The 19,832-nt window shown below is 32.7% G+C and overlaps 2 protein-coding genes across 5 annotated transcripts; both read right to left on the bottom strand.

The window, feature by feature from the left end:
• Positions 1 to 488: 488 nt before the first annotated feature.
• On the bottom strand, positions 489 to 12,734 carry sit (stuck in traffic). Of its 2 annotated transcripts, none has more exons than XM_013322224.1 (6): positions 12,542 to 12,734; positions 2,922 to 3,070; positions 2,458 to 2,648; positions 1,553 to 1,633; positions 1,032 to 1,331; positions 489 to 842 (listed from the first exon to the last, which is right to left on the bottom strand). In XM_013322224.1, the coding sequence occupies exons 2-6, from the start codon at positions 2,980 to 2,982 to the stop codon at positions 540 to 542; spliced, it is 936 nt and encodes a 311-aa protein (XP_013177678.1). In that variant the 5' UTR covers positions 2,983 to 3,070; positions 12,542 to 12,734; the 3' UTR covers positions 489 to 539. The 2 variants fall into 2 exon arrangements, with proteins under 2 accessions (XP_013177678.1, XP_013177679.1); XM_013322225.1 differs by lacking the exon at positions 12,542 to 12,734 and adding an exon at positions 4,643 to 4,834.
• A 2,243-nt stretch (positions 12,735 to 14,977) lies between these two features.
• LOC106125157 (elongation of very long chain fatty acids protein 7-like) lies at positions 14,978 to 18,495 on the bottom strand. Of its 3 annotated transcripts, none has more exons than XM_013322249.1 (7): positions 18,393 to 18,495; positions 18,053 to 18,147; positions 17,754 to 17,932; positions 16,914 to 17,098; positions 16,716 to 16,790; positions 15,966 to 16,265; positions 14,978 to 15,488 (listed from the first exon to the last, which is right to left on the bottom strand). In XM_013322249.1, exons 3-7 carry the CDS (start codon positions 17,794 to 17,796, stop codon positions 15,243 to 15,245), a joined length of 849 nt encoding a protein of 282 aa, XP_013177703.1. In that variant the 5' UTR covers positions 17,797 to 17,932; positions 18,053 to 18,147; positions 18,393 to 18,495; the 3' UTR covers positions 14,978 to 15,242. The 3 variants fall into 3 exon arrangements, with proteins under 3 accessions (XP_013177703.1, XP_013177702.1, XP_013177704.1); XM_013322248.1 differs by having other exon boundaries at positions 18,402 to 18,495; XM_013322250.1 differs by lacking the exon at positions 18,053 to 18,147 and having other exon boundaries at positions 18,402 to 18,495.
• Positions 18,496 to 19,832: the final 1,337 nt, after the last annotated feature.

Raw genomic sequence — 19,832 nt, 5'->3', positions numbered from 1 at the left:
TCTAAAAGTTCTACATTGATATTGTTATACATTCCCAAATTCCCTATTATCTAAAAGCACAGTACTGAACTATTGAAAAAACAAGATTTCAATATTAAACATTATATTTATCAACATTATTAGAAGATATTAAAGAAGTTCTTAAATATCATCGTCTTGTTATCGAACTGTATTTGCTTTAGTCCTCCAAATCGATCTGTCATTCCTCAACTCGTCGTTATTCACTTTCTTTCGTATGTCACCTTTCACACTATCCATCAATCTTTCTAGGCTTCCCTTCATTCCATTCTTTCGTTCTCATTACATGCCTCGGCCATACTAATCTTGTGCTCCTTAATATCTGTCTAGCACTGGATCTATTTTCAGACTGGACCTGATTCGTCTGGTAACTTATCCAATCAGACATTCATCTTTAACAAAATTTCTTAATAGATTGCGTTTCACGTCTTTTAATTTCGTTTACTTATTTTTAAGATCGAAGCTTGTTTATTTACATTCAATACTCTACTATTTACAATTTCATGTTTATAATCTCTTTTCTAATTTTCCTTTTTATTTCCATTTCTAACTTCACCATTCCTCTCGAACGCACTATAATTCTTATCAGTAATATGGCCATTTGATACGCCGTTGTTCTGGAAATGCTCCTCGCTACAACTGCTGTTCTTAACTTCCTTTGCCTTTTTATCAGTGGGTTTCCCATAAGCCTTGTAGTAGAAATCATAGAACAGATAATAAAAGAAAATGGAGTTCGGAAGTGTAAAAACGACGGACCAGCGTGGGTAGCCACAGTCGTAAAACAGCAGTTGAGATGAATGGATGAACGTAATACAAAACTGGAGCTGAAAATAGAATATAACAAAATTAACAGAGGTTAAAAGAAAATATAATATATATGTATTAACTAGAAAATTTATAAGCATTTAGGACTTTTAAATGTTTTAATTTATTGTGTACATTTAAACATCAGTTAAGGTTAGAAGTCTATTTCTGTTTACTTCTCTAGGTCAGAGGCGAATGTGAATACATACCATTTGCAAGGTGGTGATGTGCCGTTTCCAGAACAAAAACTTCTGGTACTGAGGTCCCATCGCCGACAACATGTAGTAAGTATACATTATGATGTGGACGAAGGAATTGATGACACCAATCAGAGTACCATGACCGCCCGGGTAGTACTTTGTGGCTCCCCAAGAGATCATCGGCATAACAGTATGATGGTACATGTGCAGGAATGTGATCTGTTTATTCTTCTTTCTTATCACGAAGAAAACCGTATCGAGAAGTTCGGACATCTTTGCGAGGAAATACACGTAAACTCCTCTTGCGACCTAAAAATTTTAATGTAATTTAGAATAATGAAGTATCAAAATCGTAAGCTACATTTTTATAATATTAATACTAGTAATATTATATTATTTGACTTTTTATTTTTTTAAGATTTTATTAAGATTTCAAAAAATGCGATGTGCCAGATAATATAGATGCATTAAATTTAGGAAAACTGGATTTTACATGACTAATTAAATAATAATTACAATAGCTTAATTACCCTCATAGCCTCCGGCGATCTCGAAAAGTCAACCGGCTGACACTTCCAGCTGTAAGTCCTCAACCAACCCGCATCGAGCCCCTGTAATTTTTTTTACAATAGTATGAGTAAATTACTAGTAAAGTTACAATCATTTATTTGAGTAACGCTTTGTCATTGAGCTTTTTGTCATATCTTGTTCTCATAATTTCACAATGATTGATGTCTGGTTAATAAGAGAAAGGGAAAGTGAGTGGTGTGATGATGATTGCTTGTATTTTGGTCGTCACAAGTCAGACGACGTGAAAGCGTGCTAGTGAACAAGACCGAGGTAATCATATCCGTCGTTCTACCGCGACTTGTTCTACTCGTATGACAGATTATCCTAATTCTATCCAATTTAAAAACGAAAAGATCTTCAGTAGTATACTCCAATGTGTCAATGACCCGCAAAATTAAAAAAAGATACGAAGAAAGAAGTATTTAAGTATAAAGAAAAGATATATATTTTTCGCTGATGATTTTATACCAAAGTAAAATAATATATAAAAGGCAATCGTCTACTTCAATGCACCAATTTTTTTTGTCACTACACTCAAAGCTAGACAGAAGTTCTTGATTTACTATTTACTGTTACAATTCAAGATCGACAAAAGGACCAAAGATCATATTGCAGTTTCTTCGAAAATTCAATCACTTTTTTTGCAAAACAATAACTTTGCAATGTCGTTTCTACATCATCAGTTTCTACCAGGTATCCACGTGCCTAACGGCCGATAAGTAAAAAACGCGAGTTAGAGATAATATTATGTTCTGAATGGTCTTTGAATTACCATTAATTAACTAATGAAAAGAAGATGATTGATGATACATAAATAAAAACCTTTACCATCTTATAATATACTCGTAAAATGATTTGAACGAACCTCGTAGAACAACCAGATGCTGACAAAGACTTGGATAAAGTTGTACACGACTAAGGTCTTCTGAAGCTGGAAGGGTTTCTTGTCGGCCATGTACCTCGGGCCCCATTTCAACGTGAAGTACAGGTACAGGCCCAGGATCGTTAGCCCTGGTCCCGGGCTCTTTATTAAGAACCAATCGTTCGTTCGTGGATCTGAAAAATTTAACACAAACACATATCACTAACAGTTTGAATCTACGGTTTTTATAGAAGCCATTGGTATATCAAATAAATTTCTAAACGTTTACTAAGTCAAAACGCTCTCTAAGGTTGAAACCTTAAGGAGGATAAACCTAGCAGCTTTAGAAGTTTTTACTTCGCATTGCAATGATTGGTTGATATTGATAAAACTTTTGAAGTTAAACAATCAAAAAGCCTTTAGATGTTAAACACTTAAGAATTTCATAGAAAACTTTAAAATCTCACCGGCTAATTCTACAAATAACCGATGATAGGTCTTCGAGAAGGAATTATTTGATAGCGCCATGTCCACCAGATGTGTCGTTCGTCGAGTGTTCACTTCCGTACATTCATGAGAGGCCCACCCTCATCGCTGAGAAACCTTCTGCTTTCACCTACAAATGATAATAGTATTTAGAAATAGATTCAAAGAGGAGATTATCTATTGGTAAAGATCTTTTCTGCTTAAATTGTGGTGATCCCTAAAGACACGAACATCTCTTACCGATAATGACTTTGTTGACGATGGTTAGAAAAAAATTATGTTTATTTCATTTGTTTACGCTTACTATAAACAAGTAATGTAATCAACAAAGTAGTTATAATTTCCCGCAATCCTCATCGTTCTCAAGGTAATAATGGATGAGGCGGAAAAACCCATTTAATTATCTGTCCTATAACCTTCGATGTCCAACTAAACACCTTGCGAAATCAACGGACCATCAGAACATTATGACGTCACGACTACGTCACTAACACATCGTCACGCTATGGCCATTAATCTACCACACACTTTGCTGCACCGTAAGTCACTACTGAGATAACATTGTTTCACATATTTCAGCAACGCTTATAAAAGGATACACATATAAGCGCCAGCGCTTAGAACTCTCAAAGTATAGGAAGTAGTACTGAGTTTCAGGTTTTAAATATAATAATCCTGGGATTTAATGTTGGCTTGAAATAAAATAACAAAAGTAGTAAAGGAAAAAGTCAAAAGAAATATTAATAAGAATAGAAGGTCGAGAAGAAACGGTGTTAAAGGGGCATGTTTAGACAATTTGCAATTCATGCCCCACGAATATGCTCGCCACCTCCAACTAAACTAAAGGATGTTATTAATGGCTCAAGTATTCTCGTGGTCGTGACAAACGCTTTAATAACAGTAATAAGCAGCTCGGATGGGGAAATAAATGCGTTAAAGCATTCATAACTGGTTTATTGCAGAATTCTAATACAAAAAAACAAATGGAATCACGATTGAATTGAGCACGACAAGGATGTTGGAAATGCAATTAATTTTATTGTCTACTTTGTGATAAGAAACATCAAATTCTAGTTTTTTCAATCAACCTGTAGTCCAATGGCGCGGAGTCATGCTATAGAAAACAAATGAAGAAAATATGGATTAATGAATTAAATTGTCGAAGAATATATTCGTTATAAAACCAAAGCTAATCTTAAAATATTATTTCTGAACGAAAACATAATGAGTTCAGAAAACTACTGTCCTTAAAAAAATTTGAGTGTTAAATCATATCGACAAAAGACTGAACGAAATGGAACAAATTTTTTGTACGCCTTTCTAACGTTGTATGTGGTTCACCTTTCACTTGTTCTAAGTACAGCGTGACCTTTATTTTTTGATTATTGGGAGCTTTTGTTTTATTAATTATAATATAACTATCGAATTAAGGTCATAAGTCTATTAACGATTTTTCCTCGTGCGTTGAAAGAGCGTCAGATTCATTACTGGGCCATGTGTCGAAATTATTGAAATTCAAATTATATTATTAAGTTTTTAATCAAAATATAATTATTAAAGTATCATATTTTAATAAAGTAAATGATATCATGAATTAATAAAAATGAGATGTCATACTGTCAAGAAAATCAGTACTAAAAAGTAAGCCAAATCAATAATAGCACATTACATCCGGCGTTTTTATTTTATTGTCTCCACATACCTGCATTCCATCTACATACTAAAATGGAAGACATGTTTAACACTAAGTTATATCACTTCGTTATAACATATTGACAAGAGAACACGCCTTAACGCACCAAGTTATCATTATTTCTACGCAATAGGCGCGTGCTTTTAACACGCTTGCGCCCGGACGACTGCGGCCGAGCTTTTCACCAACCCCTACACGGTCGCCATTTTGAAAGCAGTGTAATGGGAACGCTGAGTTAGTTCATTTCCCCCTGAAATATAACTCCTAGAGTTTACAAATGTACAAGTATTCCCGCTATAAAATACTAACATTCTTTGTAGTTTTGTTCAATACTGGCGGCAACTGTTATTATTAAGATTAACTCTTCTCACTCTAGACAAATAGATAAAAAGCTGTTTAGTATTTAATATGTTGGATTTTGATTTTTGAATAACATTCAAAGGCTGTTTGACATGTCGACCGTGAACTCTCTCTGAAATGTCGTAGAGAGCGAAAACAAAACGACAATTACCTTACTTAATGTTAACAAATATTTACACGTGGTTTCTTATACAAATTTACATAGAAACCGCGAAGGAGTTACTAACATCGTTAAGCTGAAACAAACAGAATACACTGACCTTCGACGTCACTTCAAAAGCTAAGACAAAAATGAATTTGGGAACTCTTTAGAGTTCTTATCGTCTGGACGATGATGAAGCATAACGAAAAAATTATGCAGTATAAATGAACTTTAATGCAAAGTGATAGAGAAGGTAATTGTACGCTTTGTCTACGCGACGACCAGTTTCGCCATCGCATCGCCTCGCTCCGCTGGCTGTCCTAAATACCTGCTCGAAAGAGTACCGTTCGGAAATCCCTTCTTACTCTCACTGCTTGCGCGTGTTACAAAATGTGCAAGTGTACATTTAATAGATGTAGGGTTCCGCATAATAAAAAATTTATATGTAAAAGTTATAAACAAAATAATTTAATTTGCTTAACCCAAATAGACTACGATATTGTCTAATATAATACCTGTAGAGGAAATATAATCGCAAGTTTCATTTCCGTCTCGCCATGGCAAAAACTTAACGCGATCCAGTGACGCCCTTTCACTGTATTACATGTCATAAACACCGTCGCATCGTTATGTCACCATAGTTTCCTGGTGATCATGACTGTCTTCGCCGCCAACTGGATGCCAACGGCTGGCCACCACTTTGGCACCAATGCGATGTAGCACGTTACATCATAATTAATAAACAAGTAATTACAGTTTTCACTAAAATAAAAATATATAGTTCTTAACAGATGTTCATATTATATGTATGATTTAATGATCATCGAGGGCAGGTGGAATTAAACACTAACAAAAGTAAAATTATAAGAACTAATTTCTACTTTTCAGTCAGTATAATAGTGGTAGATCCCGCATTAACATCTTTGCACGAAGTAGCCCGTCCGCCCGATAAAATACCACGACCACACAGAAAACAGGAGAGAAGTGGAAGCAATTCCGCGTTTTGTCTGATAAGTGTGCGGCTCGGAGGCCTAATTTTGTCCTCTTTCCCTTACTGCATGGAAAGGGAAAATATTTTCTTTCTATGGTGCGTACTGTCCTCCGCCGATTAAAGGTAGGCAACGCATATGCAATTGCGTATGTCTATGGGCAACGGCCTGCTTTATTACCCTTACTATGCTCACAAACAGCCGCGAATCGCTACTATACAAATTTTATTATTATGTAAAATATGTTATTCAAATAACAATAGCCTACAAAATGCAGTCGCAAGTTCTGACATTTATAATATGCGGTCTGAGGCATGAAATGTTCATTTAGCGTCCTGCCTTGCGGTTTCCTAAGCACCTGACTTGTATGAACCGAGTTTACGTTTAGTTATTTGTAATACTGACAAACATTTGTAATGCGCGTCCTCTTTCAAATGTTATTGACCCGAAAAGTTGGCGCATAGCTATTTGTTGAAATCACTGCAAATTGAAATTGCACGCAAAAGGCATCGATCCTTATGAAATATGCAATCTTACTAATATCACTTCCACATTACTAATTTCATCGCAACGCAACGAATACATATTATATTACGTTAAACTATGGAGTGATTTGTCATATTCTGATATATTAGTCTGCAGATTTACTAGGCCTAGTCCATCAGATATGCTCAGCGATGAAGAAAAATAACTAAGCCGTTTTAAGGATAAATGTGCTCTGGGAACTACCAAAGAAATATGTTACAGAAAAGCGTGGCAATCTTAGAACTCTTTTCCACTAAACCGCGCGCAGCGATCTGATCCTATGAACAGTCGCAGGAAAGTTTTACCAGTTGGTAAATATACAAATCAGAGGTCGCGCGCGGTTAGTCTTTTAGTGGAATAAGGTACATACTTAGGAAGCTTCGAAAACTCGTTTTAAATAGAATAAATTAGATCTTTAGGATCTCGTAATAAAATTGTGTCAGTTAGTTTTTTTAAAATTGAAATTACACTTTTTTGTCACAGATTTTTCTCTTGTTTATTTTTTATTTTATACAAAGAAAAATTTATTGGTACTTTGTTTCACTACTTTTCCTCTTGTTGTTTATCTATTTTTAACAATTTTACATCTATTAAGATTTATTACTATCATTCAATGAGTTATCCTTGTTTTTATTTGTTTCATCTCTCGTTCAGCTATTGAATTACTTTGCAATTTTTTGTTGAAGTAATTTTTTTGTAAAACGAAAGTGTATCTGCAAAAATATTCAAATGTTAATATAATATAAAGTGCGAACTGTGAACAAATGAGGACGTGGGATTCAAAAACCGTTGTCTGTTGTTAAATATTTCCTAACAAACCTTTAAGGTTATATAAAAAGTTTTTTTTTAGAGTTTTTACAATAAAAAATGTTTTATTTATATACATTTATAGTTTTAAATATATAATATAATATTGCAATTTAAAGTAATATTTGTGTTGCGGCAACACCGGCCCCGGAGTTGCATGGCCAGTGCGCGCCGCGCCTCATCGTTTAAACTTTTTGTTTTTTTTTTTTATTACTTTTTACATTTTCTGCCGGGGTCCAGTTCTCGTGGCACCTAAAAATCCTTTTTTTTTTTGAACAAAAATATATATCTTTATTTTATTTAGTAAATCTAAATTATTCAGCACATAAAAAGCACAACTAATTTGGGCTTCTTAAAAACAAACACACTAATTATTTCTGTCGATAAAAAACTAGAACCGGATATTTTAAATAATGTATTTTAAACAATTCGATTTTTAATACTACTATTTTTATAAATGCTAAAGTTTATATGGATATAAGAAGGTGTCAAGGTGAAGGTGAATCCAGAATGACTCAACGGATCTCGGTGAAAGTTATCATAGAATATAATCTGGAAGAACAAACAGCCTAAAAAAATCATTTTAATTCCACGCGGAAATATTCGTGGGTAAAGGCTTGCCTTTATCATAATATTGAAATCGTGGTAATTCAAAGATGTTTTTCCGCCCAACAGAAAATATTGCATAATAACTTGTTTATGTTAATTTATTTGAACAAGTCTCTTACGGGGTCAATGGAGTAGGCTGTAATTTTTAAGGAAGTCGCTTTACATATTTAAGGTCGGTTTACATAATTACACTAAGTTACAACAGGGCCAACCAGGCTTGCGTCTAATTTTATTATATGTTATGTTTCATTATATGTAAAAGTCATAGCAAACAGCCATTTATGTACAGGTTTAAATCTCATGTTATGATTTCTAGGCTTCTACTCTTTCAGGCTAGGAAATGAATGCATAAAACCTAAGCATTTTGTTAATTCAATAAATATGTTTTTTGTTCTAAAAATTATATGTAATTTCTATTTTAATGTTGTGAATACATTTTGAAATTAGTAAATGTAAGTGTTGGTTTACACTGTGGACAAACATGTATAAAAACATATTGTCATCACTTATGTTCTCTTTGAAAAATTAAAGACAATATTAGTTTTATACAGTGTTACGTAACTTGGATTATTATAATTTATATGTAATTTATCACTTACTCGACAGAAACTTTCCTAACAGATTAGCTGATTATGCTTGTAATCCTAGAATTGCAAGTATTAGCGTTTATTTTGCAAATACAACTCTATACCATAAGCGATAAATCGTTAATTCCAACCAAGTCAGTAATAAACTTTGAACCTGGGACGTATGCAAACAGTTAAAGTAAATAAAAGATATTTGAGTTTATTCGCACTTTTGACAAAAATAAAATCTAAAAACAAAGAGAATCTGTAAAAACAGCTAAGTTATTAGAAGCTATCATCAATCAATATAATAGCCGCTGTCAAAATATGTAAAGTACGATAAGATTGGAGTAAAATTAATGTTCTCCAGACTCCAGTAACGCTTGTTTAGAGATAAAGAAATGTGTTTGACATATGATCTCTGCCACCTTACTATTTAACCACTATGAAATGCTACCTGAAGCCTTGCTTGTATTGGCACTTATTCCAACCCTAACATTGTTAAAAAAAAACAGAGACGAAAATATGTCAATGCAAATGTCAGGACAGTGGAAGCTCACTGTTTCGTTCCGCCCAACCCACACACAGCTTAAGCGATTACGAAGCGGCATTTGAATTTCGCGTTTCGTTTCGCTTTCGTATTACGACGTGGTCCGGCGCTACTTATATTTCGTAACGCACTGGTCGTTGCTTTTATTACATATAATATATGACGAAATATGTTTGTATTTGTAGTCGTAATCGTTAGTATAAAATTATCTTTAGATAAATAGCCGCGTTATATAGAGTTGACTGTATGCATTTATATATCAAACTAGCGTAAAAGAGAGGCACTATTGTAGCGCTTAGTTCTTTCTTACATATTGTATGCCAATATCCTCATTTAAAACATATTGTCATCTCTGTCTTGTCAAATATGCACGACAGGGATGACGATATGTTTTATACAGAGATTTTGGTCCCAGAGACCCACAGTTATCCAAATGTATGTGTTGGATATCAGGACAATTTGATTTTAAACAAAATTGAAGGTTATATCTCAAAAAAATAGTTTAGAAGATATCAATAACCGAAAAATAAGCTGGTTTACATGGTTTAATAACCTATAAGGGTATATGACATAAAAAAAAAACAGAATTCTTTGGCACGCAGACGAAGCCAAACAGGGTCACTAGTTATATAGCAATATTCACATAACCATATACGGTACTGTCAGTTAGAAAAAAATTATAAATACACTGAAACGGAACTAATTATTTTCCTCAATGTATATAAAACAAAGGTTGCTTTAATTTATGATAAAAATCAAGTTTACCAAAAATATTCCACGGAATAATAAAAAGTGCGAAATTATAAATGGTAATTAACGATCAAAAGAGTTTTAATTTGAATTCAATTTTTTAAGAAATATTTAGCGGTTACCAAGGACGTCGGTGTAAAAATATGTATGGAGTTAAATAATATAGTTCACCTAAGGAGAAAAGTATGACATTCTCACCACCGGGTTATGTCACCCGACATCGCTGGTGGCAATATCCTAGTTTTGTCCTTCAGTGTGTATACAATTTTTGTCCTACCTAGATGTAAAGTTCTCTTTTAGTCCCTGGTACGATAGGCAAAAGTATCTGATTTGCAATTTATCGCTGACAATGTTTTTGCGAGTATGTCAAATCCGGTAATAATAACGAAGTAACAGCCCGAGCCGTGGCAACTGAGGGAGTCGTTGCGTCTAGCTCCTCTTTAAGCGATATGCGCGCGCCCAGTTCAAGCTCCACCTAGCTCACTAAATACCTAGCTCTTCTAGACTAGACGCAGTCACAAAAAATCGCAACTATAACTACATTAGTATGTATTCGGTATTAATTATTAGCCTAAAGGCTTCGTAGTCTTCCCTGAAATGCAATCTGGGAATTTCAAATTTACCGATTTTTTAATTCAGTAACTTATAATTATAACTTAATAATATGTAATTACGGTTTTAAGGAATTTTAAAAACTAGCTGTCGCCCACAACTCCGTCCGCGCGAAATTAAAAATACTTAATTAGTACTATGTGTTCTTCCAGACTGTGTTCTACATCTATGCAAAATTATAGCAAGATCCATGCAGCCATTCTGTAGATACCTTCAAACAAACGTCCATCCATCCATCTAAACATTCGCATTTATAATATTAGTAAGATGTAATTACTCGATTTATACAGTGTAAGAAACTATGTCTGTTAAGGCGTAAGTATGACATTTTATTGAGAAATTGCAAGAAGCGTCATATCATATAATAAGCAGTATTATTACCATCAAGTGAAAGTCGTCATGAAGAACAACTTTTGTCCCGTTTCGTGAAATCAAAAGGAAGTCAAAAGTATTTATCAAAGTGGCACACATTGAGCGAGGTCAAGACCACTCCTTTATATTTTCAAAACAAAATGTATCCAATAAAAATATTTGCAAATAGTCTTTATTTTTATTGCATTACATTCGATAATTGCCTATCGATGTTTTGTCGCGTGTTAAAAAGACATTGAGAACTAATTGTGTGGCAATGTTACTTAGATACAATTTTTCATAACCTCTAAGATAACTTGTCTGTTTATTAAAGCGGCTAACACCTTGCTAAAATGTCTATCTACTTAATAGTTATGGCTCAATCCACTAAGGCTGGATTCATCGAATCACGATGATATACGCGGATGATTTTACTATATTTCTTACAAGATAGTACCTAAAAAAAGCTTATTACATCCATGGTACAGATTAAAAAGTAAACGTTACAGTAAAACCAAAAAACAATAAAAATGTAGAAAGGAAATGTACCAAATTTGCGATATTGAGGTGATGATTTATAGAGCGGAACGACACATGGACAAACAAAAACGTCTTTTATTGAACTCAAGGTTTGAGTTTTATAGTAATACAACCAAATTATTGGAGAATAAAAGTACTCAATGGTGTAGAATATAAAAATGTATCAACTTATACGTTTACTTGATAATCATAATTTAAATTATATTCAAGTCACAATAACACGTTACTTTATTCGTAAAAGGCTGTAGGGCAAAGCCGCGATTGCGAAGCGAAAGCGAAGCGAAGTTTGATATGAAAATTTTATGGAATTAGTTTTGGCAAAATGTTTAGCAAACTACATCGCTTACGAGAATATAAACGTAGTTTTCCATTGCCAAAATGTTTTGGTTATAATACATATGTATATAAAAAACGCCAGTCTGAATTTTTAAAGCACTGAGATCGTATGTTAAAGTAGAAGTTTTTTGACTCTATAATTGTGGAGCAAATGATAATAATAATTTTCGTATCTTGGTGTGGTACAGGTTTCACATGTTGCCGTTTTTTTCGCTTTCACGGCTTAGTCGTCACATATAAATTAATAAAATAAAAATTTGAATAAAATTGCATTAAAGCTCTACTAAGTAATCACTCTTTGTAAATATTTCCTGTTTCTTATTAATGTTATGTTTTTATGTGTTATTTCTTTTGTGCTGTTTTTGCTTATTGTGTTCTAATATTGAAAGAAAAATCGTATAAGTTCCTATTAAATAGCGTACGCGTATAAAGACTAGGATTCAATTATCCTGCACAATTTATATTGTACGAACCACATTTGAATCATAAATCAAATTAACAATACAAATTCTCTGATCAGATTATTCGTATAATACATGCGGTCTATATTTTTGTAATGCAAATCTTAAATTATAATTAAGTTAGCGATTGTCTTCAAGTACATGAATCTTACTGTTGAAGGCACAAGCTTACCTAAGCATTATGTTAAGTGGACAAATATTAACATCAGCACAATTCAATACAAAACTGGGTCGCAAACGTTAAAAAATCATAACTTTCTTATAAATCGTGCATAATAAATAATTATAAAATAATTTTTAAATAACTAACCTTTGATTTTCGTCGTCTGAAAAACACTTTTATATGTAAAAATAAATAAAAGCAAAAGATAAACAAAATAAAAGTGAACACTCGCGTTAAAAAGTCGGACAAACAACGTCTGACTGTGGACGCGTTCGTCCGTCGTGGTATCTTAATAACAACTGAAATGTTTTCTATGATTTGGTGGAGCTTGCGCAGGCGCAGGCGCAGGCCACTAGAGTCTCCGGATTTTCATCTATAGTTTATGCAATATCTTTTACTACTGATCTAAGTAAGATGACAATTTATTAACGTCGTGCATACGTCACACATGCGTGTGTGAGGAATGTGTGTCTACAATTGGATTTGTTTCATTTCATATGATGTAGAATGTCTTTTTTACAATATTTTTAGGTAGGTTATATATCTTCAATCTTTTACGAGATGATGGCTATAGGCATCTTCTATATTAGCAAAATCAGGTAGCCACTAATTCGTTTGACACCTACTTACAAGTAAATAATGGAATAATAAATATATCTATTGTCATTAAAAAAGTTTAAAAAAAAAACAAAGTTTTCAAGATTTATTTCTCTATAAAACAATACATTAGTAATTCAACGAAGCCCAAATATTCGTTGGAAATATAATATGTGAATAATGCAATGATATAACAAAAAGTTTGTCGTTATTGCATTGTTATTATTAATATTTTTTGATCACTTCCCGTGATATTGTTTGTGGATCTCCGCGGATGCAAAGTTGAAATTCGCGCGCTGTGGTCACAAATTGGCGGGAATCCTTGCAAGAATTGGCGCGTGTGCGCTCAGCCAATAGAAAGCCGTGACGTGATTTGACGCAGTCTTTTTCATTGGTTGATTAATAATTCCTTTGGTTCTTCACTGCGCATGCGTTAATAATGTAATCAATAGATGCATTTATAGAAGAGGCGCTTTAATTTTCTTTTTGATGAAATACATAAATAGATAAGTTTAGAAATAAAAAAATAATATATTTATTTATAATTGAAATATCATACAAGTCGTTCTCTATTGCTGTATTTCCGTTTTACAACACAAATAAATATAGTAGGAGAATTTTTTAAATTAATATAGTGATAACAAAGCATAAATCACTATGTTTATTTAACTAATACTGAAATGTCTTCATAACGGCGATTGCAGCCAAAATGTTCGGATATGAGACAATAACAAGCAAATTCGCAGCGGAAAAGAAAGTTCGTTGACCTCTTATTTATGCCGATATTAGTTTTTCGCAATAGACATTGGAGTTTAAATATTTTTTTACACTAAACAGCTACTTGACACCAATTTCACATGATGTTAATTGTACACGTGATTGAAGAATTACTAAATAGGCGATGCAAAGTGGGCAATTTGCATTCTTTATACGGCCGCTTTTTTTTCTTAAATTGTTTCTAAGTAATATGACATATATCCAAAATATCTAATTACTTGTTAGGTGAATAAATTTATACCATATTTCATGCAAGCAGCTAGTTGTTTTTTTAATAATTTTGTCAATAGTTCGGTAAAAAAAATTGTGACTAAAATATTGTTTTTGTATGTCTTTTGATATTATATGTATATAATTTCAATGAATAATGACAGGAATCCTCTTAGTAAAGTTTCCAGTGAGCTATTACACTTAACATAATATTAGCTATAAGAAAATTGTAGGCGCTATCGTAGTTTTTCAATTCCTACTATTAGCTTGCTTATCGGTCATATTTTTATAAGAATAGCTGTTGCCCTCTACTTCTTCAGCGCAAAATGAACAATAGCCTATAATATGCCCCTGTGCATCAGCTGCATACCCGTGAAAGTCCCATTAAAATCAGTCCAACTGTTCCGGGTTATACCCGAATAAATGCGTCCTTGCGGACATACAGATAGACAAAAATTAAATTGATTTTTTATAAAATACAGACACTTCAATTTTATTAACATGTATAGAAATAGAACAGATTTACATATATAAAAATTAATTATAATAGCTTTCTTAAAATTCGTATACACATTTAGTGCTGACGACAACGTAATTTTTTAAATTTGTCATTGTGTAAAATTTAGTATGGCCGCCGTGACAAAATTTCGGATAAAATATTTTTTAGAACACCCCCAACACATGGGTAACAAATGAGAAAATGTTAATTAAAAACCAAAAAATGCCAAAATGAGGAATTGACTATAAATATTTTCTTTATTACTTGTTACCGATACTGTTACGTTGACATACATAATGTAACGTATAATGTATGTATGGTAATAAAAACTAATTTATTCGAAACAATTTAATAAATACAATTGAATATCTATTACTTAACCTAATGCAAACATTAAATTCACAGTTTATTAAATAAAGGTCATTTTATTCTTAAGCACGGCTTTAATTTCTTTAACCGTGGGTTTCTAAGTCTAAAAACTTCGTTTAAAACATATTGTTATCTTTGTGTTGTCAAGGATAATGACAGGGATGACGTTATGTTTTATATATGTTGGTGTTAGAAACCTACGGTTACTAAAATATGAAGATAGTGGAGTTTTAGATATATAGAAAATTATAAAAGAAGAAAACAATCCAGTTTCGATTCCTTTTTCTGTGTTGTTACCACATCGTTTATCGGCATTGCCCTTCTTTTTCTAGACTAGACAGATTAATTTCTATCTAAATTCAATGAACATCTTGTGAATTTGAATCTTAAATAAAATCAATTACTTTTTATGCAACCGCTTTTGATTCCGTTCATATTTCCCATCTTTGCTTTATTGTCTACATCTCGTTGATTATTTTCGAGATCTTTGCGCAATTTGTAACTTTTAAAGTAAAAGTTTAGGAAGAGTATGAAAAATGACAATAATGTTCCTAATGCGAAGTAATGGAAAGCGACAGGCAAAGGGCACGGAGTCCACTTCTGTTGGTAGTATAGATTCGTGACCGCTAATACGAATTGCACCTGAAAAAATAGTAAACCTAGTAAGTAATGATATCTAATCTAGTAGGGAATATAAGTCGCTTGTTTAATATATCGAAATAAATACAAAGGTCAATTAATCAGACTACATATTTTCAATTGTCTGTTACAAGGAATGTTAAATGTCACAAGAATTCGGCTATTTGCAAATAAGAATGACGAATTTACAACAAATAGTGGACTTTGCCTACGAAATTAATTGAAAAAGAAATCAGGACTTAATTATTGGTATAAGCAAAATAAAAGTAGTTCGGTAAACATAAAAAGTAGCTGTCGCCCTCGACTCCGCCCGAATTAATAAAACGTAATTAGTAGTCTATGTGTTCTTCCAGGCTATGTTCTATATGTATGCCAAAGTTCATCGAGAACAGTTCAGCCGTTTTAAAGATACTTTCGAACAAACATCCATCCATCTAAAAATTTATATTTATAATATTAAGTAACATATCTATCGCTTACCAGTTGTATCTTGGTCAAATGTTTTTTCCACCAAACATATTTGGCAAAACGAGGCCCTAGACAAGTAATGCCGTAATAACTGTACATCACAACGTGGACGAAACTATTCAATAAGCCGGTGATAACGAAGTGGTCCGTTGGTAGGAACATATAGTACAACCAACCCCATAATACCATTATGCTGTGGTGATATAAATGAAGAAAAGTCACTTGATTGTCCTTCTTTCGAAGTCTAAAGAACACGGTGTCAAGTAGGTCTAAATGCTTCGCCACGAAGTACGGATAAATATTGTTTACTGCCTAGAACACAAGAAAAACATTTGAATAATTAGAACCTCCCTCAGGTGCTTACTACGCGTAGGTTTTGGATCAGAAATCTACGCTAAACTTTTGTTCTAAATAACCATTAATCATCGGCAGTTAGACATTTTTTGCTTCATTTAAATGCTGTAATTTAAACAAGGAATTGTAAATACGGTTTAGGTATTAAAGCTTTCCGGATTTATAGTTAGTATGAATTTTTTTTTATATATTATAAGGTGACAAACGAGCGAGCGGCCACCTGAAATCGCTGAAACAGCGAAGCGACCGTTGCCCATAGACATAAGCAAATTACATATGCGTTGCCTACCTTCAATCGACGGAGGAGAGGATGCACAGAAAGAAAATACTTTCCTTATAAGAAAAAGTGTGGGAAGGGAAAGAGGACTAAATTAGGCCTAATTTAGTCTTATCAAAGTGTTTACTTACTGTGCCAATAATATCTGGATTGTTTTGTGGACATCTGAAAGGAAATATACCAAAGTTCCAAACATAATCTGCATACTGAAAAGAAAAATGACATGACATTATTTCCTTCAAATAATTAACAAAATTGTTAGGAAAAAAATAATATTTTAATATATTTATCGTATATGTTAATCTATTGAAAAATATAAATAAACTTACAATATACACCATGTATCCGGAATAGTAAACTTGGAAGGCATTGTAAAATAGCAAAAGCGGTTTCATTTGATACGGTTTCCTTTTCATCATGATTCCGGGAATCAATTTTAATACGACCAGCAAGTAAATAGCAATGACCACTGCTGCAGCCCCAATTGTCCGAAGAGCTGTCCAATTCTTTGGTACTGAAAATACCAAAAAATATAGATAAAAGTAATCAGGACGAGCGAAGAGAGCCCTATACTTACTATAGTATAATGTTAACAGTTTTGAACTCAGGACCTGCCGATTGCAAGTCAAGTGCTCAACCCCTGAGACACCGACGTTCTAATTTACTTATCAGCAACAAATTATTACATGTAGTATAGATTAAAAATTATTTTATAATTTAATAAAGATTAATTTTATGTCTGTTACGAAAGTATGACGTAGGTGCGTTACGTAATTCAAGAGCACAGTGTAATAAAGCTAAGCGTCTAGAGATCGGTACCGGACGCATCGGACGTATCGCTTCAAACGGATTATATACATATGCGGTCACTAATCCGCATCGCAATACCGACACAGATGTCTTGAGTAGTAACTTTTGCGTTGCGTGCCACTGACATACGCAATGTAAGTAAATCCAAAAAGAAATGATTTTATTTCATGATTTCTTTAACTTTCAAAGAAAAGTCGTATAATAAGATGGTTATTTGGAATTATGTCAAAATAGCTAGCTTCCACATTTTTATTAGTCTGCTTAAATATAAAAAAATAAACTAAACTATAATGAGATTAATTTTTGTCGTGAAAATACAAGAAATCTTAAAATACTAAAATATAAAAAACCAAACTTACTTTTATCGTAATTTAGGTAATTTTCCTTTAATACTTCTTCCATTTTGATTTCGAGTAATAATCCGTTCTTATTTTTATAATCTTTTTATTATATAAACTAGGGCTTAACCCAGAGTTCTCTAAACTTCAGTTTAGTTCTAACTCCCTCCGCGACTATCAGCACATGTTTGTCGACTGAACTGTTTTAAAAAAAAGTTGAACATAACATAGGCAGTTTAACACAATAAATGTTTTATTTATTATCATATCCTTGACGTCTTTATGTAAATAACACGCGTGTACAATGCAAAGAATTATACTTTTTAATGATTAGTTTTGACTATCTAGTCTTCTCATTTAGGATTTTGCCAATCCTACGATTCGATCGGCCTTCTTTGTTTTAGCATTTTTAAATCTGTAAGGTTAACATATTTTAATTTACTCTATGTCAAAATTAAGTAGAATTTTGTATAAGTTTCGCGAAGACCGTTTCTATCAAAATATAAAAAACTTATTTGAAAAAATCTTAAGAAAATTGCAATATTTTTTTAATTCATAACTCTAGCTTTGATAGTATGTGTGAAATTATACAAGTACTTAATTTTACGAGTCGAGAGACACTATTAATTATTAATTATTTTTTTATAACAATTCAAGTACACTTCAAACCTTCCACAGAACGCTTTTGATTTGGTTAAGACAGTTAATCAGTTAACAGACATTAAAACTACTTTGATATAAAAAATAAAAATCATAGTGCCTATCTGCAACCACGAAAAAGGAAATTATTGCACTGCAACTATTTATATGTATAACAATAGGAAGTAAATTAGCAATTAAAATTATTTAATGTCTGTAGAAATAAACTATTCGTTAATTAAATAAAATACAAAACCGCTTTGCAACGAACGGTATTATTTTATATTTTTATAGTGGTAAGAGAAAGCAACTGACCGAATCCTGCTTACGTGTAAGGTTTATTATCACAACTATGTCTTGTACTCTATTTACCTGACTGGAAAAAAAAGGTTATTTTTGACTTCATCAACATAGCAGCCAGAAACGTAACTAAAAAAAAAGTAAAGTAGATTTTTTTATAAGAAATATAAATAAATATATTATTAACCTGATTAATTATTTGTTTGAAGTACTTACTTAATTAAAATATTTAAATATTCCTTTTACGTAAAACTTAAATAAATGTAGGGATATAATTTCGCAATGTCATTGAATTTTAATAGGTGTTTTTCGACGTGTAATACAATATATAAAAAATACGAATAAGGCTCTTCATACACAAAACGATGTAAATTTTAAATCTGGCGACTTACGCAATACTACGTCGTAGAAGTTTGTACACGGGCACCTGTAGTCGATATTTCTATCCCTCATATCCATAGCCAGTCTCCCGCTATCCGTTTGTCAAGATTGTCGTGAAAAAAGCCACTGGTATTGTTAGGAAGAAAATCTGACACTGTGCTGATGTACAGGCGCAACAGTAGCCTTATTAAAATCTCGACGTTTATGCCCCCTCAATAATCTGACACTTGACTTTGTAACGAAAGCGCGCCATTCGCGCCAAAGGATTCTAATTAATAATGTCTAAAAGTATTTAGAAGGTGGTATAAGAAATCTATACCATAGACATTTTGCAAATACGCATCAGCCGTGTTGCCTCTTGCCTGTACTAAGAAACTGTCGCGTTGACGATTCATCGGTGTGTGTACAAAGATTGTCCGATGTGATACTCGTGACGTAATAATACAAAACTAGTTTCAAATATTTGTGCTGCCTTGTGTACCAAGAGCCTAACTGCAACTGAATTGTCGGGCCAAGTACGTAAAGTAAATAAGTTTTGGGCTAAAATAGAATATATTTTAAAATTCGATCAAATTAACTTAATCAATAAAACCTATTGTTTTCAGACATCAAATCAGTATTACATCTGCGTCATAATTCCGCAGCCTAAAATTTGAGGTAGCATTACAGCCAACATTTAGTGATTTCCTAAGCCCCGCGTAATTGAATCTGCGAAAAATTAAGATTTTTTTTTAATTTTATTTTTAAGTCATTTTGACTATTTTCAGCATTCCAACAAGC

Source organism: Papilio xuthus, unplaced genomic scaffold (assembly GCF_000836235.2).
Source record: "Papilio xuthus unplaced genomic scaffold, Pxut_1.1 DF825928.1, whole genome shotgun sequence".
Classification (NCBI taxonomy): Eukaryota; Metazoa; Arthropoda; class Insecta; order Lepidoptera; family Papilionidae; genus Papilio; species Papilio xuthus.
This window is presented reverse-complemented; position numbering and strand designations above follow the sequence as displayed.